At 42.6% G+C, this 24,343-nt stretch overlaps 1 protein-coding gene across 4 annotated transcripts; it reads left to right on the top strand.

The window, feature by feature from the left end:
* The first annotated feature begins 451 nt into the window (after positions 1-451).
* Positions 452-24,337, top strand: LOC133400259 (uncharacterized). 4 transcript variants are annotated; one of them, XM_061672719.1, is made up of 10 exons: positions 452-672; positions 5,479-5,508; positions 9,773-9,872; positions 12,374-12,491; positions 12,583-12,706; positions 14,307-14,383; positions 14,512-14,572; positions 16,157-16,192; positions 18,164-18,371; positions 18,511-24,337. In XM_061672719.1, the coding sequence occupies exons 1-10, from the start codon at positions 651-653 to the stop codon at positions 24,335-24,337; spliced, it is 6,603 nt and encodes a 2,200-aa protein (XP_061528703.1). In that variant the 5' UTR covers positions 452-650. The 4 variants fall into 4 exon arrangements, with proteins under 4 accessions (XP_061528703.1, XP_061528704.1, XP_061528702.1 ...); XM_061672720.1 differs by having other exon boundaries at positions 16,157-16,198; positions 18,523-24,337; XM_061672718.1 differs by having other exon boundaries at positions 16,157-16,198.
* The last annotated feature ends 6 nt before the right edge of the window (positions 24,338-24,343 follow it).

The raw sequence follows: 24,343 nt of genomic DNA, 5'->3' as shown, positions 1-24,343 counted from the left end.
TATATATATATATATATATATATGATAAGAATAAACTTTTATCTGATTTCACAGTCATAACAGCCCTCTTAGGGAAACCGTAACTACAAAGTGGTCTCCGACAAAAATGAGTTTTACACTCCTGAAAGGTAACTTTATAGGACCATATATGGTAATACTATATAATAATAATATATGGTAAGCAAAAGTCACGGACTTCATACGCATTGGGTCGTATGCATGTATTTAAAAAATGTAAAAAAAAAAAAAAAAAAGTGTACAGCATTGGTATGTAACATTTTTCATCATGATTGTGATTACAAACTTACAATAGTAAATTAATGGAATACAAATTGCATACACGTTGACACTCCAAATCCTGAGCTCTGCACGCTGGGCTTGAACGCAGCACAAGAGCTGCCCAGCTCGGCGGATTTGATCCTCTTTTTTAATCGTTTGTGCGTGCGCGCACACACACACACACTGACAGACAGCTTGTCGTACCTGAAACAACCGACCCACAGCCACAAGAAGAGGGGAATAATGTCCACTTTTTTAGTCCCACTTTCACTCCATGTTGAGTGGCGGGACGCGAACGTGTGTGGAGGCTGCGGATACGAAACACGTGACTGAAGAGGGTGGTGTTGGACCCCCCAAAACACCACACTGCGATGTCGCTGCTGTGTGTCAGAGGTGAGTGTGTTCACCTGTTTTATGTAAACATTATAATGCACTGCTAATTGCTAGTTGTAAGTGTAAAACTCCGATAGTCCTTGAAGTAGTCCACCTGTCCATTTCACTCGTAGTGTAAGGTTGGGTGACTGGTGACTATATTCGTTGTAAAAAGAAAAGAAAAGAGGATGTTGCCTGCATTTGTGTGTGTGTGTGTGTGTGTGTGTTACTATCTAACTGATATATATATATTATACCTATTATTATTATTATTATTATTATTAGAATCCTGGGGAGATGACCATATTTTATAGTAACTGCAGTGAAAGAAATAACAAAGCTGAAAAAATAACAAAGCTTACACGTTTATTTTATATATATATATATATATATATATATATATATATTTAAATTGTTGATTTTTTTCAAACATTTTTATTAAAATTGATTTTTTTTTTTTTTTTTTTTTTTTTTTTTACTTTACTGTAATTTAAAATCACAACTTGGCATCAAACTGAAATATTTCATTTTGGCCAATTTATGTGATTTGCGCATGCATTGCAGACTTGGACAGAAGTAGCGATGTTGACATTGATATGAAAAATTAATAAAGTTAGAATTTTGGTAACGCTCCAGTTTAAAGTCATTTATGTTTTTAACTGTGTATATATTTGACTGGACGGATTCAGCCCTCGCATCTGACATATTATTGTCCGGAGAGTTCTGGCGAAGTAGATGGTAGCCTACTGAGGGCGGAAGGAGCTGCTGCTTAAAGCCTTAAACGTTTATATTTCTCCCAGATAAACCAGAAAGACATCATAAATGTTAAATAGCAAAGGTAAAAACTTTTGCCTTGTATGAAGCTTGCATGAGTGTGCGAATATGTGTGTAAAAATCTTTCAGGTTAAACTTTCAGGATACACTCAATGAATCATTTTCATTGAATCGAAGCTAAAATATTTAATGGGACAGATTACTTCAATTTGTTTTAATTATGTTTATTTTTTTCAGTGTGTAAATAATAATGTGCAACTTTTGTCATTCAAAATGGTCTGCGGCCCCAATGTTTGGGGACCACTGTGCTGTACTATTTACTGTATCTCTGTCTGTTAAAATAATAAACTCAAGATAAAGCACATTTGTGATGGATTTCCATTAGCGTATTTTCCCACCACACCCGACACACAAAACAGGTTTGTAATACTAACTCACACACACACACACACGCACACACACACACACACACACACCCACACGCACACACACACACATACACGAAAAGGAACTGTGTGCTTTCATTGACGCGTAGATGCCACGCATATCATATTTGAACAAACTGATGCTAACATGATTAGCATATTCTAACTACTATTGTGAGAATAACCAAAGATTTCCTATTGGAAAATATGCTATGAAATCCAAACAAATCTGACCAAATTTGCACTTTTTAGAGGTTCTAGTGTTGTTCAAAGGGATATTGACAACATCAGCGTTAGCCGGTGGCGTTTTTTGTTGTCACTTTGTGATCTGTGGACACTTGTTTGATTGACTCCTGAGTGCCCAATCCAGTGCCCAACTTTCCTGTTATACAGTAGGTTGATGAGACTGCAGCTGGGTCTGGTTTTGGATCAATGAAATGTGTGTGTTATGATACACACTGAAAACAAAGATTAAAATTCAAATGTTTCCTTGCAGAGACAAAGAAACTCAATCATGGGAATAACCTAGACAAACCAGAAGAACTGCATCTTAACACTTGATGCTTTTTCTTCCACCATCTCAGGGCCTCCAATTCTGCATTGGGGGTGTTTTCGTTTTTATCAGGGCATCAGGCTTGCATTAGTACCCTTAAAAAAACTTAATAATTAATGAATTAAGCTAAAAAATGAAGTCTGTATGGAGTCACTAAGTTCCTCGACGGGATCCTTGGTTTCTTCTAGCTACTGTATGTCATTATCATGATCTACTAAATCAGGTGTTACCTTTTGGGACAATCTGAAATGGTAGCATTTCTCTAACTAAATGCCATGAATTTTTTAGTTACAGCTACAGGAATATCTGCAAAACCAGGAAGTGGCAGGGATCAAAGGGATGTAGCAGGTAAGAACAGGAAGTGAAGGGTGACAACAGGAAGTGACTGGCAGGAAATGGCAGGTGAGAACAGGAAGTGACCACCAGAAAGCGATGTGTTATTAGGATTCCCACATAGTTTCCAGGCAGGACATATGCACTATAACTGGCTGCTGTATCTCGGTAGAACACTACTTAATTCCAGAAGGGAAAAGAAGTATGTGGCTTAAGTGTGGCATGGTTAATATGTTTCCCACTAACCCTAACCCACCCTAACCCTGTGACCACCAGCAAGTGGAATGTGAGAACAGGAAGTGGCAGGTGACCACCAGTAAGAGGCAGGTGAAAAAAGGAAGTGACCGGTGAGATCTGGAATTGACCGTCAGGAAATGGCACATGAGAACAGGAAGTGAGCACCAGGAAGCGACACGTAAGGACAAGAAGTGACCATCAGGAATTGGCAGGTGAGAATAGGAAATGGGTAGTGACAGATTAAAACAGGAAGTGACAGGTCAGAACAGGAAGTGAGGTCGTAGCAGCATGAAATAAACACCTCCGGAAGGGGCTGAGCGGGTAATCCACTGGCCATCTGTTGCTGTTACTCTTGTGTGTTGTGTGTGTTTTTATGTATGGGTGTGTGTTTATGCATGTTTATATACAGTATGTGTGAGTTGGAATGTAGAGCTCCCATCGGCATGATAATGCCACTTCATGGTCTTGAGGATGTTAATGATAGCAGGTTGCCAAAAGCTGTTGATATAAATAATAGAGTCCCGTCCGCCTGACTTTGTGTCATAACTCTTATAAAAAAAATATTAAATAAGTATTTAATATTGGTATTTAAGTGGGGCAGTAACCCACCAGTCAGCAAATGGTAAAAATGTATCCACCCACTACCAAATGTTGTCTTTCCATCTTTTCTAAATTTAAAGCCTAATCTTTGCATGACTTGCTTAGTGTCGCGTGCACAGGCATGAAAGAATACGGCATCATAATTCTCTGACCATTTAATCCCACGCATGACTCATAACATGGTCAGATTATGGCTATTCCCTCTCATTCCTTTATTTGACAAAGCTCAGTTTTGACGTCAGAAGGTCCATGTTGCCTTTGTTGAACTGGGGGATGTCGCGCAGTTCAACGCAGTCTGCCTGTTAGCATGCTGGTTAGCTTGTCTGTTAGCCTTGATGTGGTTCTTAAAGCATTATCCTGTCAGGATTATCTGTTTGCAGATGCTGGCCCGCTGTCACACAATCACCAGCACATGCACACCCATGACCCGCTTCTACCGTCTTCTCACGACTTCTAATCGCGCCGTGGCCCACAGCCACGCTGACCTGTGACACCCGGGACATGTCTGACCGAACTTTGATGGTTGTAGCCATTGCCACAGGCTCTACCTACCTATCAACCTACATACCTACTTATTTGTACATCCATCCTTCTTACCCATTTCCCTACCAATCCATCAATTTACTGATCAATTTACTTCCCTACATACTTATTTGCCTACCTACCTACTTACTCGGCCACGTACCTACCTACTTAAATGTACCGATTTACCTTAACTTAACCATAACTATTTACGGACCGACAATACCTACCTTTCTAACTATCTACCAACCAAGCTACCTTCAATACCTATCAATTTATCAACTGACTGAGTTCCCGACCTACATTCTGTACCTACCTACCTACCTACCTACCTACCTACCTAGCTACCTTGCTATTTACCTACCTACCTACCGACTGATAGATCCTACCCAGCTACCTACCTACCTACCTACCTACTAAACGGGCTACTTACTGATTGCATCTAAAGCTATGTTTAACCTATTTTTCCGGCTGCCACAGCAGCCCTGTTTGGTAGGAAATGGCATTTTTTTCTCTGGGTTTGTGTTTTGCTCAATTTTCTAACGGTCTTTCACGGTATCCATGACTGGCTGTGGAGTGAAGGGGCTGTTGAGTCAAAGATATGCCTTATTACGTTCTGTCAGTTTTAGTTGCATTCACCCCGTTGTAGTAGTCCTACAAGGTTTTTCATCTACACTGTGACTGCTGCGGCAAATTTTTGGACACTTTAAAAATCTCACTGGGCATCCACAACAGTCATGGCAGTCACGGCCTGTCACTTTTGCTCACCCTGTCCCCTCGCGTTGTCTCATGACAATTAAATTTTGTCCATAATGGCCTGGAATGGGGCTGCTGTGGCCGCCAGGAACATAATGTAAATGTACAGTATCTTAATGGTTGAAAGCTAACTAGAAAAAGAGAACGTATTAGTTCTGTACTTTCCACAATGTCATTTAAGGTGAACTTTGATAGATGTAATGTTCATATTGTCAACAATGTTATGTCTTATTGTAGTTGTCAAATGTTGTAGTCATGGAAGTATAACAGATGTCACAACTTGGCAGCCACCAAGTACTTGCTGCTAAACGGGTTGCAGGAGACATCCAAACTGCAATGGAAACAAAATGTTTTTTTCTCGTCTACTTTTCTCTGTGTGTTCTTCACTTTACGACTGTGATTGAATAAAACGTCAAAGCGGATTTGCATCGAAACCTCATTGAGATAATCACTTTAGCCTCAATTGTCAATTAACTTTTTCTCATTAAAAGTCATTTCACGTTTGCACTGCACAGAAGATGCCTTTGGTTAGCATACCACAATCCTGATCTCACAGTGAGTTTGTTTGACGAAATAACAACACGTGTAATCACATTTTAGTAACATTTGTTTTTGTTTTCTCCACAGTGAAGAAAGCCAAACTTTCCGGGCCTCCAGGTGAGAACTCTGCCCTTGTTTCCTCTTTTTACTTTCTTTGCAGGAAGAGAACCATGATCTCTTGTAGTTTTAGTCGTTCCTCGGGCAGAAGTATTGTAGCCCAGGAGGAAGAGACAGCTTGACAATAGCAATCGGACATTTGACCTCATAGATACATACTTGTAGTATTCACTGCTCAAATTCCACATTATGTGACAAAATTGTGAAGAAACACATATTGATTAGCTGCTGTATGTCTAACCCTCATGTCTAATGTCGCTAAAATTGCAGGGCGTAACCAACATTTAAAGAAAGTTCAAAATCATATTTTTGGTTACCGTGTCATCATATGATAGTATGTTGACAACCTGCTTGCAGATATGTAAAGCGCTCATCGAGGACTTTAATTTGACGTGACTCAAGTAGGCATTACATGATCAGGATTTTTGGGGCCGATCAGCGAGTTAAAAAAATAACGATAACCGATCACCGATACAATCACAAGATGGAGCAATGTGTCTATTTAAATGACCTGTTCATTTACTGTATATACGTGTGTATTTAATTGCTCAAAAAATTATATTTACAATAAATGATGTATCTTTGTTCATCTATTTATGCCAGTGAGGCATAGTGACAGACAGAACAAATGAATGGTCTTCTATTAGATGGCAGGAAATACATACACAAAAAGTTGATACATATATTAATGTATCAACTTTTTGTGACATTTTTATTTGTTGGTGTGCCGTGAGATTTTTCCATTGTAAAATATGTTCCTTGGCTCCATAAAGGTTGGAAATCACTGGTCTAGTCAGATCGTGTATTCGAATCAGTCAGGTCAAACCAACATGACAACATGACAGAAACAATGGGTGCTAACTTACTGTAATTAAATTACTTTATTGTAATTAAATTACTTCACACACCGAAACTTTACAGAATGATTCGACAGAACGGCAGCCTGTTTACATACAACCGTTAGTGCTAGCAGTAGCTTGCTAGGCTAGGCTACATAACCTTTTGTTGCCTGGTTGCAAGCCGTATCGTATTAAAAGTATGTGAACATACATCAAGCAAGCCTTAAACGAACGTCCTCTCCTGTCCTGAGCACCGGTGACCACCAACACACGTTTTTCCCCATTTTGTCCTTATAATACAGTCGGCGTGATACACTCTTGTTGTCGTCGCCACGGTAACGAGTGCATTTGCGTTGACAAGATAAAGCCTAATGATCGTAAAAAATGGGATGCGGTGGTATCCGAATAGAAGATTTTATTGCAGTAGTCTGACATAGTGCAATCGTGAAAGAACAAATTTGTCTTGTAGTCTGATCCGGGCATTATGTGTTGTCTGTCTCAGATGTGTTGTCTGTCCCACACCGCTGACATGTTTTTTTTTTTTATAACTTTATTGGCCGTCAGATATTTACAGTCCTACATCAAAAGACACGTGACAAGGCTAAAAATAAACTAGCTTTTGGATCTAAATATACTGTGCACGATGGCGACGAGGAGTCAATGTCTTTTGCGGAGACGATCAATGACGTCATTGATCCGATCGACGACATTAAAGCCGATCAGCTGATCAGCATATAATGCTAATTATCGGCCGATACCGATCAGGCCGATAAAATCAGTGTAAAGTCTAGACTCAAGGTGGTTTGTTGCAAAGTTTTGGGGAAAAAAACTGTGGAAACATTACCATTTCTGATAGTTGATGTTTGCTGTTGAATGTTGGCAGGATAAATATTAATTAATTGTTATTTTTGATGATTGTTTCCTCTGTGGCAACTCAATGGCCGACTGATTAGCACATCTGCCTCACAGTTCTGAGGACCCAGGTTCAAATCGGGCTTCGCCTGTGTGGAGTTTGCATGTTCTACCCGTGCCTGTGTGGGTTTTATGTGCCCTGCGATTGGCTAGCGACCAGTTCGGGGTGTACCCCGCCTCTTGCCCAGAGCAAGTTGGGATAGGCTCCAGAACGCCCACAACCTTAGTGAGGATATAAGTGGTGTGGAAAATGAATGAATGAATGTTTTCTCTCATGTCGGGTCATACATGATGAGAACACGAAAGAAGAAGAGATGTCCCAGTCTGCTGCTCTACTTTAGTAAACTTGATCTGATTTTTACTAATAAGCGATACATTTGGTCACCTGAGGGGAGCAGACGCTCAAATTCGAGAGGCAGGATGTCCCCGGAGATGTTTGGCCTGGAAAATGTGTTACTTCTTAAATTAGTCTGACAATCACTTTGATTTTGTCTGTCCACTGTTGACGTTGTTCAGTTAATGATGCGTGAACTCCAACTTGTGTTTGGCTTTTGAGGCATCATTTTCAGGAACTTTATTTTGAAAATCTAGCCTCCAAAACAGTTTCACGTAGCGACTTGAAATTTAGCAGCCATGTCTATCATGAGTAGACCCCACAATAAAGTCTCATCGTGCCATGCCTGAAAACACACAGAAAGTCTGACATTTTGGGTTAAAGTGGTCATTTTTATGTCAATTTGGTCATTTCCAGCAGACCTCCGAAGATTAGCTCCTCCAAGAGAGTTTTTTGACAATTGAAAAAAGCCCCCAAAGCCAGTTTCACTTTGCAACACAAAATTCGGTTGGCATGTCAATCTTCAGTTGACCCACAAAAATGTTTCAAGAAGCCATACCCTAAAACATTTTTGTTTAAAGCTACCATTAAGGGTAATTTTGGCCATTTAGTTCTGCACTAAAAGGCTGATTCATATCCATCCATCCATTTTCTGTACCACTTATCCTCAACAGGGTCATGGGCATGCTGGAGCCTATCTCAGCTATCTGCGGCCGAGAGATAGGGTACACCCTGAACTGGTCGTCAGCCAATCGCAAGGCACAGATAAACAAACAACCTTTCTCACTCACATTCACATCTATGGGCAATTTAGAGTCTTCAATTAACCTACCATGCATGTTTTTGGGATGTGGGAAGAAGTACCTGGAGAAAACCCACACAGGCACGGATGGGGAAAACATGCAAACTCCACACAGGCAAAGCCAGATTTCAACCCGAGTCCTCAGAACTCTGAGGCAGATGTGCTAACCAATTGTCAACCGTGCCGCACTCATTCATATCCAGTAAATATAAATTCATCTGAAGATTCTCCCCCAACCCTCCGCGGCCTTCCATCACTGCTAATAGAGCATTTGCTACCCAATGGGCGCCAACTAAATGTCATCTCGGCGGGCCGCGCTGCACACGTCCATGTGTGACCGAAATATAACTTATTTATTTTCACAAATGGTTGACACATAATTATAAATGACTCACGCCGCTCCCCCCTAGAGAGGCCTGCTGCATGCTGCTCATTGGAGAAAAAGTGCGTATTAGTAAAATACATAAATAAGGACAAAATGAAATGATGTGTCAAGATATAGTGACTCACTAAGGGAATGATAGATGATTTGTCAATAAACCTTTCACCCAACAATCACCAGCTTTTGACATTTTATTCTAATTTTTACAGGAACCAGGTGTAGTGAAAATATGAAATATGATCTCTTCTCCTAGTTTTAGTCTGTCATGGGTGTGTGTTCCGGGTTTTGTCTTCCCCCCTGTTTCACACACACCTGCTCCTGTGAGCATCTTCACCACCTGTGCCTCGTTCACCCTAATTACCTATTGTATTTGTATTTATTGTATTTATTTCTCATTCCCTCTCGTTGCCAGTTCGTTGTACCTTGTCGTTGCATTCCTTGTTTCCACGTCACAGACTCACAGTAAGATTTGACCCTATTCCGATTATCGACCTTGCCTCTTTGCCGCATGTTTTTGGATACTGTTGCCTTTCTTGGATTGCCTGCCTGTGTACCGACCTATGCCCGTCTATTAAACCTCTCTTTTTGGAAACTGTCCATTTGTTTTGGAGTCGTGCATTTTTGGGTCCTGTCCTCTGTTCCGTTCATGACATTGTCAGCACTCGAGCAGCAGACTTCTGGTCTTTAGACACGTAACAACATGTATACTATAGTTTAACATACTTAAAAAACAAAAACAAATATGATCTTTTCTACTTTTAGTTGACACTCGGGCAGTAGAATTGTGGTATTTACACACCTAATAGCAAGTATACTCTACTGAACAAATGGTACTTAAAAAAAACAAATATGATCTTTTCGAGTTCTAGTCAGTACTCGAGCAGTAGAATTCCAGCCCAGCTGAGAGAGCCTTTGGCTTTTACACTTGTCCTTTGGCAAATTTAGATTTATTGTAATTTTTAAAAATGATTTTCTTATTTCTTTTGTCTTTACAGATAAGTTCAACGCTTATGTAACGCTAAAGGTTCAGAATGTGAAGAGTACGACCATAGCGGTGCGCGGCAACCAGCCGTGCTGGGAACAAGACTTCATGTTGTGAGTAGAAAATGGATGTTAAATACTAACGGGAGCAGCTAACGTGCCACTTCTCCTTATGATTTTTGTTGAAACTCATTCAGACAGCTTCCAGTTGAAGTTGACGAAGTGAGCCAATGGTTTTGCTCCGAGGCCAACTGCGGCTGAATGATGCTAACATGCTAATTAGTGACCTTTTTTTTTCATTAGCGGCAGTCGGGCGCAACGGGGGTGGCTGGCGGCTGGTGGGTTTTTTTGTGAGTTGCCCCTTCCAGATGACGTGTCAGTCACACATGGCAACAACAACCCAGAGTGTTGTGTGTGTGCGCGTGTGTGCGCGTGTGTGTGTGTGTGTGTGTGTGTGCGCGTGCGCGTGCGCGCGTGCGTGCAGTGAACAGTTGACCTAACCCTACCCTACCCTACCCCACCCCACCCACCTACCTTTGTGGGTGGTGTGGCGTAGATGGTAAGTGTACACCCTGCAACCGGAGGGTTGCCAGTTTGTATCCCCGCCTGAGCGCATGTCATTGTTGTGTCCCTGGGCAAGCCATTTGATCCACATTGCCCACGAATGAATGTGGTTGGTTGTTTGGTGGTGTCGTAGGCGCAGAATGGCAGCCACGCTTCCTTCAGACTGCCTCAGGGCAGCTGTGTCTACACAAGTAGCTTACTACCACTAGGGATTTTATGGGCGTAGTGAGCGCCTATGGAGGAGGAACATGTTTAACATCCATAAAATCCAATATATTGGGCCCATCATTCTGATATTTTCAGAGGTTGGACTGGGCATAAATAGAGTTGTCCACATACATTTTTCCGACAATTGATGGCAGTTTTCAGTGCACAAATAAAAAATAAACTTTGATCGCTTTTTCGAGTTCTAGTCCTCACTTAAGCAGTAGAATTCTGGTCTGTGTGTGTTTTTTGTGTGTGTGCATGTGGCAGCGTTCAATATGAGGTCACTTGACCATGTGATCCTGTTGACCGCAAGAGTGGCGTGGTCGACTTTCTGCTGCTTATCTGCTTAACACGCACACATACACACACACCCACACGTGCATGCACACAGACGCACGCACACACCAGCTGTGATGACTGACAGCTAAAGTGAGACAACGTGAGCATCATGAATACAGTGTGCAAATGAGGAGACAGTCGGGATGCTGGTTCTGTCCTTTCTCAGTTTCACCTTGTATTTTGTTGCACAACTTTCACAAAAATGCAATGGTTGCGCACCAGAAGTTAGATTTTTAGGACAATATGCTGCACTTCTGCCATTAAATGCCATTAAAACTCATCCATCCATCCATTTCCTGTACTGCTGCTCCTCACTAGGGTCGCAGGTGTGATGGCGCCTATCTCAAATGACTTTGGGCAAGAGGCGGGGTACACCCTGAACTGGTCGCCAGCCAATCGCATGGCACATATAGACAATCATTCACACCTACAGACAATTTAGAGTCATCAATCATCCTACCATGCATGTTTTTGGAATGTGGGAGGAAACCGGAGTACCTGAAGAAAATCCACACAGGCACAGGGAGAACATGGAAACTCCACCCTTAGCGAGGCCAGATTAGAACCCGGATCCTCAGAACTGTGTGGCAGCTGTGCTAATCAGTCGTCCACCGTGCCGCCCATTAAAACACATTTTACACAATATTACAAAAAGGCTTTATTAGACCACAAAATATTGGTTTGCAAAAAGGCTATATTTGACATCTGAACATAATTTTACACAAAAAGGAAATATTTTGCCAAAAAAATAGAGATATATAATCTATATTCTCATGAAATAAACCTCATAGATAAATCTCATAAATGAGATATTTTTCCATTTAAACACCATGTATATTCACAAGTCTTTAATTTGCCATTAAGATGATATATTTTCATTTTAACAGTTCAGTTTGTCATGTAAATGTGATATTTGTATGATGCACTGCAAAAGTAGTAGACTTACTATGATGCTGAATGCAAAGATGGATGCGTTATTTTTTTCTGCTCTAAGTTGCCGAAAGAATATGCCTTTGGGGAAAAAGCGCAAATGGACACGTGGACAGTCCAAGATGCAAGACAAAGTTTCAACTTCAAATCCAGCCTCGCCTGTGTGGAGTTTGCTTGTTCTCCCCGTGCCTGCATGGGTTTTCTCCGGGTACTGCGTTTTATAATAAATAGCTCTCTAAAGTTTTCGACAGTAATTAATGTTTTCTAAAATATGAATATAACTGAAACATTAATCTGTCACTTATCTTTAAGTTTGACCAAAAACAAAAACTGCAAGGAGTTCCCAGGGTCAGCAGCATCTCTTATAAAGTTAACTGAAAATTTAAATAAATAAATTCTTCCCTGAAGTTTATTCATTTTTAAATTGATCTCTTTTTGGCTGTCGGTTTTAGAAAAAAAAGGCAGATATGTGTCAAAATCCCAAATCTGGGCCGAAATAATTATTATAATTATCGGCTGGGACGATAATTGGTGTTTCCCCAACCACCATATTAGTTTTTGTGTTTGTTGTGTAGTGAGATCGGTCATCGGGATTCCGGCCTGGTGGCAGAATTATGGAACAAGGGTTTAATTTGGGACACTTTGATTGGCACGGCCCTCCTGCCGCTCGACGCTATTCGACAATCCAACGAGGTAACACATGCTTGCACACACACACACACACACACACACACACACACACGCACACGCGCACACAGTCCTCAATGTGTTGCTTGTGTTTCAGGAGGGTCCCGGAGAGTGGACTTGTCTGGACTCGGAAGTTCTAATGAAGGAAGACGAGATCTTCGAAACTACCAAGCCGACTTCTCACCAAGTGCTGCTTGACGCACGCTTTGAGCTGCCTTTTGGTCAGTTATACTTACAGTACGTGCATGTTGGATTTGAAATTAGCGTTTCAAGACATGGTTAGTGTTTAAAATGTAAGCTTTTGAGCCAGATTGAGGTTTTCAAGACAGAGTAAGGTTTCCAAATTAGGGTTTGAAGGAAAGGTTAGGGGTTTAAAGTTGGGTTGCAAACCAGGGTTAGGGTTTTAAGCCTGGATAAGGGTTTCAAAGTAGAGTTTGAAGCCTGGGTTAGGGTTTTAAACTTGAGTTTCAAGCCTGTGTTAGGGTTTGAAACAAGGGGTTAGAGTTTCCATTCATCCATCCATTTTCAACACCGTTTATCCTGGTGAGGTTCACAGGGCACTGGAGCCTATCCCAGCTGACTTCAGGCAAAAGGCGACTACACCCTGAACTGGTCGCCAGTCAGTCGCAGGGCACATAGACACGGACAGCCATTCGCACTCACATTCACACCGTCACTGAGTGGAAACTGAACCCACGCTGCCCGCACCAAAGTCAGGCGAGTGTACCACTACACCATCAGTGGCTCTGGTTAGAGTTTCAAAGTCAAATTTCAAGCCTTGGGTAGAGTTTTAAATCTGGGTTTTAAAACAGATTTGTGGATCCAAATTGGGGTTTCAATCAAAAGTCAGGATTTTAAATGGGGGTTTCAAATAAGGGTTAGGGTTTCAGGTTAGTGTTTCAATTGAGGGTTATGGTTCCAAGTGAAAGTTAGGGTTCAAAATAAGGGTTTCAAGTCTGGGTTATGGTTTCAATGAAAGGTTAAGTTTTAAAATTAGGGTTTAAATCCTGAGTTAGGGTGTCAAATTAGGGTTTTCGGGCCAGGTTTTGAATTTCAAATTAGGGCTTCAAAACAGGGTTTCAAACCAAAGTTCGGTTTTCAAAGTAGGGTTTCAACACAGGGTTGGGGTTTTTAGCCTGATTTAGGGTTTCAAAGTAGAGTTTGAAGCTTGAGTTAGAGTTTTAAATTATGGTATCAAGTCCAAATTAGGGTTTCAAATTTGGGTTTAAAGACAGGGTTAGGATTTGAAATGAGGGTTTCAAGCCTGGGTTTCCCTTTGTTAGGGTTATAAATTTGCTTTAAATCCTCGGTCAAATTATGGTGTCAAGACAGGATTGAGGTTCAAAATTAGTGTTACTAGTTGACGTCAGATTTGTAAATTTTGGTTACAAGCTTGTGTTAAGGTTTTAAATATGGGTTTAAGGCCAAAGTCTGGGTTTCAAGTTTAGATTTCAAGCCTGGGTTAGGGTTTCAATTTACAGTTTCAAGACAGGTTTAAGGTTACAAATTAGGGTTTAATGAAAGGGTTGCAAACCAAAGTCCAGGTTTTCAAGTAGGGTTTCAAGACACGATTAGTGCTACAAATTATGGTATGAAACAAAGGTTAGGGTTTCAAACCAATGTCAGGTTTTCACAGTCAGGTTTAAAACCAGGCTTATGGTTTCAAATTAGGGTTTGAAAAAGGTTAGTGCAGTAGTAGTTTGGGTTTGTTGTTTTTGTACATTTGTCACTTGGTTTGTACATAAAGAGAAACATCATCATATTCCTATACTGTATATAATAATATACATACTGTACATGTTTGTTTGTTTTGTGTTACAGACATTCCAGAGGGCGAAGCTCAATATTGGACTCGTAAGCTGGATCGCATAAACAACATGAGCATTCACGACCAGGATGTGAGTTCACTTCTCCTTTCATGCATTCTGCTGACACCTAGAGGCAGACACTGCTCATTACCGTTATTAATATGTAGCGTATGTACAGTACAGTATTTAAGTATTAACATGAAATATGACTGTGTCAGTATTCCCCGCGCGACGATGCAGTCCACAGGGGACGAATGGCGTCCGTGCCCTCGCAATGCTGTAAGTAGCAAACTTCCATGTTCAATCATTCATTTTCACTCATCAGCCAGTTCATTTGGTACTCCACCCTATGAGATCCAATACAATTCATGTAATAATATGTTTACTGTTGTGTTTGTTGAAATTATTTTAAACATCCGCGAGTGCATGCATTATTTACATATATATGTACTGTATATGTGGGTGTGTGTTGTTTTTGTAAATGTTCAAATCTATTACATCATTGATTTCGTTTCTCACCATCGCCCTGTTCATCTTCTTATAAATTTAAAAGTAAATGTAAAAACAAAATAAAATAAAATTTAAAAAAAAGTTAAGCACGGTTAATAGTGATCTTTCATTGCTCAATTGAGGTCTGGTGCGCTCCCTCTGGTCATTGAAATCTATTCAATATTATCCCTGAAGATAATATTTGTAGATTGTACAAGATGTGTGACTTAAATGAGATGAAAAGTGAATCTCCTTGTCTCTTATATTGTACACTTTATGATGATCTAAGTGAGGGTCTGTTTAATGATACTATATACAACATATATCTATTGGTCAGATGAGAAAAGGTTTAAGTGGCTGTTTGATTTGGATGTTTTTCTAAAGCTTGGAAAAGAAGACAAGAAAGACTGCTTTTGACATGACTTTTTGTTGCATTTTGGTCCTGGTGCTGGATAATTTGGTGTTTTATAAAGCCATGTGGGCTGAGCGTACAGTTGTATGCGTAACGTGATCATAAAATTTCATTTATTCATTCAGTAAACTTCTTTGCTGCTTTTAGTGCGAGTCACACCTGGGTTAAGGTTTCAAATTTAGGGTTTGATGCTTGCTTTGGCTGTCAAATTAGGGTTTCAATATAGGCTTAGGGTTTCAAATTAAGGCTTCAAACTCGGTTTAGGGTTTCAAATAAGGGTAGGATTTTAAATTAAGATTTCTAAACAGGGTTAGTCTTTCAAATTAGGTTTTGAAGACAGGGTTAAGGTTTCAAACAAGGGTTACGGTTTCAAATTAGGATCTCAGTCAGGGTTAGGGTTACAAATGAGGGTTAGCGTTTCAAATTAAGGTTTCGAGCCTGAGTTGTGATGTCAAATAATGGTTATGGTAACAGGGTTACTGTTTGAAATTAGGGTTTCAAACCAGAGTTAGGGTTTCAAATGAGATTTTCAAACTTGGGTTAGTGCTTCAAGATCGAGTTAAGGTTTTAAAGTACAGTTCCAAGACAGGGTTGTGAGCCAGACGAGGTATAGGCTTCCAAATTATGGTTTTAAACATGGGAAAAGGGTCTTTCAAATAGGCATGTTTGTCCTGGATTACGGTTTCAAATTAAGGTTTCAAGTCAGGGTTGGCGTTTTAAATTAGAGTTTTAACTGTCACAGTCGAGTAAAAAAAAAAAGTTCAGCGCTGTTTTGATAGAATGAACGCACAGAATGATATTCCTGTGTATCTTTTTCTCTTGCTTTTGGAGCGAGTCTTGCAAAAAAGCCAAAGAAAAATCATCATCATCATCATTATCATCATCTTCCTCGGTGGTGTTTATTTCCCGGAGTGACTTTTCTTCTTCTTGTTCTTGTGGTTTTCCTGCTTGCTGGCCACCAGGCAATTGGACTTATTTTGGATGGACTGACCAGCAAAGTATGCGTACGTAAATAGAACAAAATAGAACAAAATATTCAAACATTGCATGCTGGAGGGTCTATTTCAATATCAATATATATCACAATAGACATGATCAATATCAATAGAAAATACATTTGATAAAATGTTTGATAGAAAAAAAATCTTGAAAAAAAACATGTTGATGACGCGAGGCTTCAACAGAGGCTTCGGGGCTCTTCTGATTTCGGGTCGGTGTCGATGTACTGTAATACTGTACGAAGGAGGTAGAAGCTAGGAAGAGACTTGAGATCCACCCTCAGCCGCTCGACCTAACATGGCGCAGTTAAGCAAATTTGGTTACACCCATATGAAAACATAGACAATATGAATTGCCAAAAATAATTTGAGTAATAATTGTAATAATACTAATAACTGATTTGCTCAGCGCTGAACCAAGCATGTGATTGTACTTGTGAACCATGCCACGTTAGGTTGACGGACAAAAGACATTAGCATTTTTTTAATGGAGCAGGCAGCCGTGTGGGAGCGCTGGAAAAAAAATGAGAAAATGCGTGTTCCCTCGGAAGAAACGACGGGAGACACAAGCCTCAACTGGTGACATCTTTGACAAGAAAGGCTCAAAATTTTGGTTTGATTTATTTTGCTTTTGTAAAGTCTGACAAGAAACAAAGTAGCATGCACTACAAATTGCGTCGCGTGTATGTTCACGCAAAGTCAGAGAATACCACCAATGTTTTTTTACCACCAGAAGCGGTGCCACTCACTAGCGCACGGTCCATGCAACACTTTATTATTCCAATTCGGAGCAAGAGCTAACCCCGCCGAAAACAACAAACAAATTCTATCGCAAAAGACATGCTGCCAGTAAGCACAGTTGAAAAAAAGTGATTCAAGTAAGATTAAAGTAATGGACCCTCTTTACCAGTTCCCTGGGCGTAAATTGTAACTGGAAAACTTGAAAGCTTTTACATGGTCAGATTATACTCATATATATTCATAAATGTACACGTTTTATTTGTCTGACACAGTTGTATAATGTTCCATGTCATGTTCAGCTTTTGACAGAAAATAAATATTTAAATCAAAAGGTTAAGTGTAACGCAGCATTTAAGATTGAAAAAATAGTGATTTGTTTTATTTCGTGATATATATCAATATCGACTGATATAAAAACAAATCGTGATGGGTTCCCCCCACATTGCCCAGCCTCAAAACAAGGATTATGGTTTTGAATTAAGGGTTTCAAGCTAGTTTTTGGTTTCAAATGCGGCTTTCAAGACAGTGTATGATTTCAAACAAGCGTTAGGTTGTCAAGTCTTCAGTAGGTTTTCAAATTAGGTTTTTCATTCTGGGTTATGGTTTCAAATTAGGGTTTTAAGCCTGGGTTGAGGTTTCAAGGGAGGGTTTTGGTTTCAAAATTAGCATTTCAAGCAAGGGTTAGGATTTCAAATTAGGTTTTGAAGCTGAGGTTAGGGTTTCAAGGCTGGTTTTGGGATTCAAAATAAGATTTCAAATTAGGGTTTTATGTCTCAGTTTGGGTTTGAACGTTTCAAGCCTTGATTATGGCTTCAAACTAAGATAAGTCTTCAAAATAGGGGGTGTGGGTTTCAAATTGTGTTTCAAACCATGTTTAGAGTTTAATGTTTTCAAATGAGGGTTTCAAGCCTGAGTTATGGCTTGAAGCAAGGATTAGGGTTTAAAATGGGGGTTTAAAGGCTGGGCAAGAGTTTTTGTTTCTTTTTTTTTTTTTTTTTTTTTTTAAATAGTTGCAATACACGTTTTTACCAGCAGAGAGAAGCATTTCTCCAAAATAAGTTTTCATCTGTGCGTGCTCAGTAGTCTGCATCCTTACCCAGGACCAGTTTGACTGATTTAGAGTATTTAGCAACACTTGAGAAGTTGATGAGAAAAACGAAGACGATTGTGACTCTGTGACCTCTGTCCAAAAGTGTTTGATAGGTGTGCCGTCTGGTCGTTTTAACGCAGCTTTAGACGATCATGACAGCGCGATGGACGACCACGACAGTGAAGCGGGCGTCCGCGCGCCGCCTCCACGCTACCACAACACCGCACAGACCAACTCGTCTGCACACCAGTATCCCATCGGGATCCGGGTCCAGCACCAGCAGTTCTCAAGGGACTCTGACTCAGTGCACAGCTTTGAGAACGGTTACCTGGACCTGCGGGGTTCCAGGTAAACTCGAACCACCATAACAGTTTTTTTCCTTCATTTGCTGCTTTGTTGTCTGTCTTCTGTTTTAACACTTTTTCTTTGCTTTGTGTCGTCTCTCATTGCTGTTGCACTTTTTCTTTTACTTTGCATTTCCGCCCAGGCGGTCAAGCAGTAGGCGCAGCGTAAGAATAGTTCCGGTGGATTCGGGCATGGGTGTGGAGGACTGGGAGGGCAGGTATAAATTTCCTGACTCAGGAGTCCTGGATGACTACTTGGACCAGGAGCAGAAGATGTGGGAGGACGAGGACAAGAGCATCATTTACCGCCTCGCTGACACACCGCCAACAACACTGCCTGAGTCCAGAGGCACCAGGTTCTACCAGACGGTAGAGTGCGATTCCCTTTCACCCGAGGACCGCCAGGCACACCACCAGCTGCCTGGTTTCGGCACCGGAGACGTCCGCTTGGTTTACCGGGAAGCTGGCAACTTTGAGGGCGAGACGTCTCCTCCGGAGATTGACATAATCCCATCCGTCAAACGCCTCCAACAGCATGTTGACCGGGAAGGTCTGCTCTTCAAAACCAGATTGTGGGCCAAGACCGCATTGGAGGACAGCTATGCAGCATTCTGCGAGGAAGAGGCGGCCCGAGAGGCAGCTAGGATCAGGAGCGAATTCGGATCAGTTGGTTCCGACGAAATGCAGTACTCCTTCGGATCGGACGAGGAACTGGAGGACCTGATGTTCACAGAGGCAGATACCACATATGAGTACGAGTTGTACAACTATCCTGGCAGGTATGCACCCCTTCTTGGAGGGTCCAGAATGGGACCAGACCCCAGCCTTTTGCCTGAGGAGGAGCCCTGTGAGGACTACATCGACCCGATGGATGAACTGAAGTGCTTAGTTGACTCTGTTTCTCATTACCTGGCTGTAAAAGAGGAGGAGCTCAACAGCTATGAGTCAGAGCAGAAATCGGTAAGGCGAAAACTGCCATCACTACCAGTTGTGCCGCCTGAGGACAGTAAAAGTGAGGATGTCAAAGCAGAGGACATCAAAGCCGATGATGTCAAAACTGAGGACGTCAAAGCTGAGGACGTCAAAGCTGAGGACAAAGCTGGTGTTAAAAACGTCATGACGTCATTGTTCAATACAATTACCGGAACCAAAACCAACACAGATGTAGAGGCTTTGGCGCCTCCCAAGGTTCCCGCAGCTGACTCCGGTATCTTCAAACTGCTTTCCATAATCCCAAAAAGTAGCCCTGAAGCCACAGAAACAGCCGGGGTGACGACAAGGTATCCGCCATCCTCCGTGGCGACCTCCCAGCCAGAGTCTGGGATTTCCAAGCTGCTTTCTTTCATTCCCAAAAGTGGCGGCACAACCCCCCCGGTGGCCATCGTTCCCCCTGCCTGCCAGGAGCCCCCCACTGAGAAGACGTTCTCACTGCAATCTCTCATGCCTTTCCAATCATCAGAATCCACTCGGCAAGCTGAAGCTAGTCAGACATCTAATAGCGCAGAGGCACAAGGTGCTAACCAAACCACTTCTGGTTTAGAATCTGTGCTCGGGAGGCTTAGTACTATGAGGTTGTTTTCCAGTGCACCCCCACCAAGAGAACCATCCCCGTCAAGAGAGCCATCCCCTCAAGCATCAGAACAACAAAGTACATCAGCCACCAGCAATGACTCAGTAGCCCCAGTCCCTAGTCCTAATAATAGTTCACAAATAGAACTAAGACCAGATTCTGGGAGTGAATCCGTTGAGCTCTTTCCGGACACAGGAAGTGGATCAGTAGAGATTCTTCCAGAGACTGAATCGTCTGGCGAACTACCGGATATTCAGCAAAGAATTCAGATGTTACCTGAACCAAAACCTGAAACCACCGCGGAAGTTACAGGCTTGTTCAGTCCTTTTAGGAAATCTCTCTCCAGTTTGATTTCTACAAATCCTCATGAAAACTCCACAACAAGCCCCAAACCGCCAGAGGAATCATTTTTAAGTGGCAAACTCAAGATCCCGTTCTTCTCTTCTGAAGATCCTCCCACTGCAAGCCAAGCAAAACCAGAAGGAGGGGTTCTGTCTGGGTTTCTTAAGTTTGCCACCGGGGAGGATACCAGTGTGCCACAAAGGAGTCCATCCACGAGTGCCACAAGAACACCCTTGCCGAGCCGCACTGCACTACTTGAAAGCACCCCAAAAGGAAACACTGAAACAGGCTGGTTTTCAAACCTGTTCAAGGTGGCTCAAAGTGAACCGGCTAAGGATCTTGCAAAATCTCCAGTGACTCCCAGTGTGACACTCACCAAACCTAGTAGCCGAACGGACCCACATACTGAGCACTCAGAGTGTACTGCCGGCGAAATAGAAATATTATCAGACAATGCCTCTCAGAGTGAGACTGAGGTCCAAACAAAGGATCAACCGGAATCCCTACCAGAAACTCCACAGCCTCAGGGGTTTCTGTCCGGGTTGTTGAAAATCGGGCCTACAGAAGAGTCTAAGCAGACCCAAGGAGGGGACAGTCAGCCTCAACAAGGAGGCCTCTTTTCAGGCATGTTTTCCTCACCCTCCCCACCTTTTTGTCAAACACAGAATCCTGCAGCTCAACCATCGACGGGAATCTTATCTGGATTCTTAAAATTCACCTCTGACAACATGTCAGCTCCTACAACTCAGCCACCAGCAACTGGGCCACAAAGCCGATCTGGCCAAGTACCTGGTCAAGGACAAGCTGCAGGTGCACAACCCCCAATTGGTGGACTGCTATCTGGTCTTTTTAAAAAAGCCACAGACTCTGTTACTCACTCTAGTAAGGAAGTCAAAACAGATGTAATGAACCAAATGACCAGAATAAATAAAAATGAACAGAACTTAACTCAAGGGACACCTCGGTCAGGGGTTCCGTCGGGAGAAATCAAATTAGGTTCCTTGGGAAGTTCTCCCCGTGACAAGCTGGACCAGCAAATAGAAGTCACCTCAGATCAACAACAAAACTTACCACCAAAAACTATAGCTACGACACCACAGCCACAGAAAGCACCTTCAGCTACCCAAGCTGCACAGTCAGCAAATCAACAGTCGAGCAATTTGTTGTCTGGACTTTTTAACAAAATTGTAGAACCTACCACTGCATCATCTCAGCCACAGTCAGCACCCCCTCAGCAAGGGGGCTTCCTCTCAGGCCTCTTTGGAACTGGGAGCCAAGACCTAGCCCCTGCTAATTCACAGAACCAGCAACAAAGTGGCCCACCGGGGCCGCAACTGTCTCAGCAACCAAGCATCAGACCAAATTTATATAGGCAAAAGCAAATTCCCCCACAGCAGCTGCCCCCAAGCAGTCCTGTGGGGATGTTCACTGGATTCTTAAGCAAAATTGCAGAAGCAAAGGCCCCGCCGACTGACACTCCATCAGATAGTCAACAAGACCAGCAAAAAGCACAAATGGCAGGTTCTAAGACAACCCAGCAACCCCTCAATCAACAAGGAGGTTTCCTGTCTGGACTCTTTTCATCAGGTCCTCCTACTCCAGCGCAGCAAAAGCAGTCACAGCAGCCACCTGTGAGTCCTTCCAACAGGCAGCCACTGCAAAGACAAAGCCAAATACCCCAACAATCTGCTGCCCCTGCGGCCGAGCCGCAGCAAGGCGGGCTATTGTCAGGGCTGTTCAGTAGATTAACCACCGATAACCCACCGCAACAATCGATCCCGCATGCAGAGTTTCAACAGGGGGCTAAATCAAACGCTGCTCGATCTCAGCAAAATGCAGGTCCACTTGGTCAACAGGGAGGTTTCCTGTCTGGGCTGTTTAGTCAAACACCGTCTCCACAGCAGCAAGTGCTGGGAAAAAGTCCTCAACATACCACGACAGAACAACCCAGTCAAGGCGGAGGCTTACTCTCAGGCTTTCTGAAGCTTGCATCTGGTGAGAGTGCATCTCAGGAAGAGCAGACACCCAAAACCCAGGGTGGTCAACCGGGCCAATGTCCAGCCCCATCTGAATCAGGTGGGATATACACTGACCTGCTTAACAAAATTTCCGTTAATGTGGAGCAAACATCGTGTCCAGCTGACCAGGCAAACCAAAAAACAATACAGCAACAGCCACTACGTGCGGGACAAGGACGTCCGCAGATTCAGAGAACAAAACCAGTGGAAATTCATTCCGCACCTGATGCAGCGGGAGAGAAGGACTCAAAAGATCACAAGGGCTTCCTCTCAGGTCTGTTTAGTGCCAAGGAGGAGTCATCCTCAAAGACCTCCATCCTCGGAAAGGGCGAAACAAAACCAACCAGCATGAGTAACACAGCTCCTGGTCTGTTGTCGAGCATTTTTAAAACTGCCCCCAGTAACAACACCGCTTCTGCTCAGGAAAAAGAACCGGAAAAAGGCCTCATTAACCATTTCCTGCCTAAGACGAAGGAGGATACACCTTCTTGGACAGCACCAATTACGTCTTCTTCCATTACAGTTTCTACAGGTGACAACCTCTCAGAAGAATTACTGCCACAAATTTGGAACGCTCCTACGGTGTCACCCACCCAGCGTTACCTCGAAGAAATTCATCGTCTCTTGTATGGGACAGCAGGAGAGTATGGCTACAAGGACCTTCTGTACAACTTCACAGAGCATGGCGTGATTCCGCCCGAGCTTTACGAGCACCAATCTCTCATCGAGGCGCTCCTGTGGCAACAGCTCAATGACTATGCTCTTGCAGAGGCTCTTTCCGCTCAAGCTCAGGAAGGCTACCGTGATTGCCGAGGATCTTTGACAGCTGCAGCCAGACCGCCCCAGTGGGGTGGTAATGTATGGCCGAATCCTAAGGAAATTGATATCAGTCATTTTAACGTGCCATTGCATCCGTGGAGGGATCCTTCCGCCCAACTTTTTGAGAGCAGAAATTGCTTCCTGGAACCGGGTGAAGACCTGGTTTTGTTTGATATGACCTGTAGACACAAGATGCCCTGGACCAGCTGTGACCACTTGGATGAACTTGGCAGAAAACGACAACCCTGGGATACGGAGGGCGGGGGTCTAAATCTGTCTAGCGAAAAGTCAAAGACCAGACTACAGCGATGTCAGTCTCTCACAGAATTCAACTACTTAGCGGAGAAGACAGGGGCTTTAAAAGAGGTAACTGTCGATGACTTTAGTTTGAAGTCAGCTACAGACTTTTTAAAACAACTCACTACCAAAAAAGGTCCAGTGGATCTAAGGCACGGTGCTATGGATTTAAGCAGATCAGCCGTGGCCGTGGGGCTCAGCGATGACAAAATGCTCTTCGAGGACTCAGAATGGTACCAACAGTGGCTGTCACTGTTGGATCAAGGGCTGTGGTGGCCAGCAGAAGCTGGAGATTGTGGATATTACGTGTACACCAATGGAGACTTTATTTATTCTCTTTTAACCGACAGAGCTGGTAGACACCTCTATGCTTGCGCCGCACCGGAAGACCAACAGACGCTTAGCAATATTACAGAAAACATTGCAAACATTCTGACCCAGAAAGAAAAGGAAAAAGTAACCTTGTGTGGATTTAAAATCCCACTCTGCCCGAAAGAAAAAGCTCCTTGGTTTCCAGAGCAGCCGCATACCATATCAGGGCTACCGGATGCTCCGGAGGATCTCAGCTCTGCCCTACATAAAGGTGAAAAAATCATGAACATGAACTTGGAAAGCTTCTCTCAGATGTTTCAGGAGTCCCTGGTCTCACAAGCGGAAGCCCCCGTGGACTTCACGGTTTATAAGATGAAAAAGATCATGGTGGGAGCAGCAGAAAACCTTCCAAGCTGCTGTGAGCCTCCAATGAAACCCGCCGATCTGACACTAAACTCGCTTAAAGCAGCTCACGGAAGACCTTACTGGATGAATCAAGAGGTAAAAGACATACCAACATCCCCCACTCCAACTTCTCCAAGATCCTACAAGCCAATATCTCCCAAGAAATATCACCCAATCCCTGAAATTAGGATTCGGACATGCGGATGATGCACA

This window comes from Phycodurus eques, chromosome 3 (genome assembly GCF_024500275.1).
Source record: "Phycodurus eques isolate BA_2022a chromosome 3, UOR_Pequ_1.1, whole genome shotgun sequence".
NCBI lineage: Eukaryota > Metazoa > Chordata > Actinopteri > Syngnathiformes > Syngnathidae > Phycodurus > Phycodurus eques.
The sequence above is the reverse complement of the archived record's forward strand: the minus strand, read 5'-3'. Positions and strand labels throughout refer to the sequence as shown.

Coding starts and splice junctions, on each gene's coding strand:
- LOC133400259 (XM_061672718.1), top strand. CDS start 651: ATGTCGCTGCTGTGTGTCAGAG. Junction 9,873..12,373: donor TGGGAACAAGACTTCATGTT/GTGAGTAGAAAA, acceptor TTTGTTGTGTAG/TGAGATCGGTCATCGGGATT. Junction 18,372..18,510: donor CTGGACCTGCGGGGTTCCAG/GTAAACTCGAAC, acceptor ATTTCCGCCCAG/GCGGTCAAGCAGTAGGCGCA.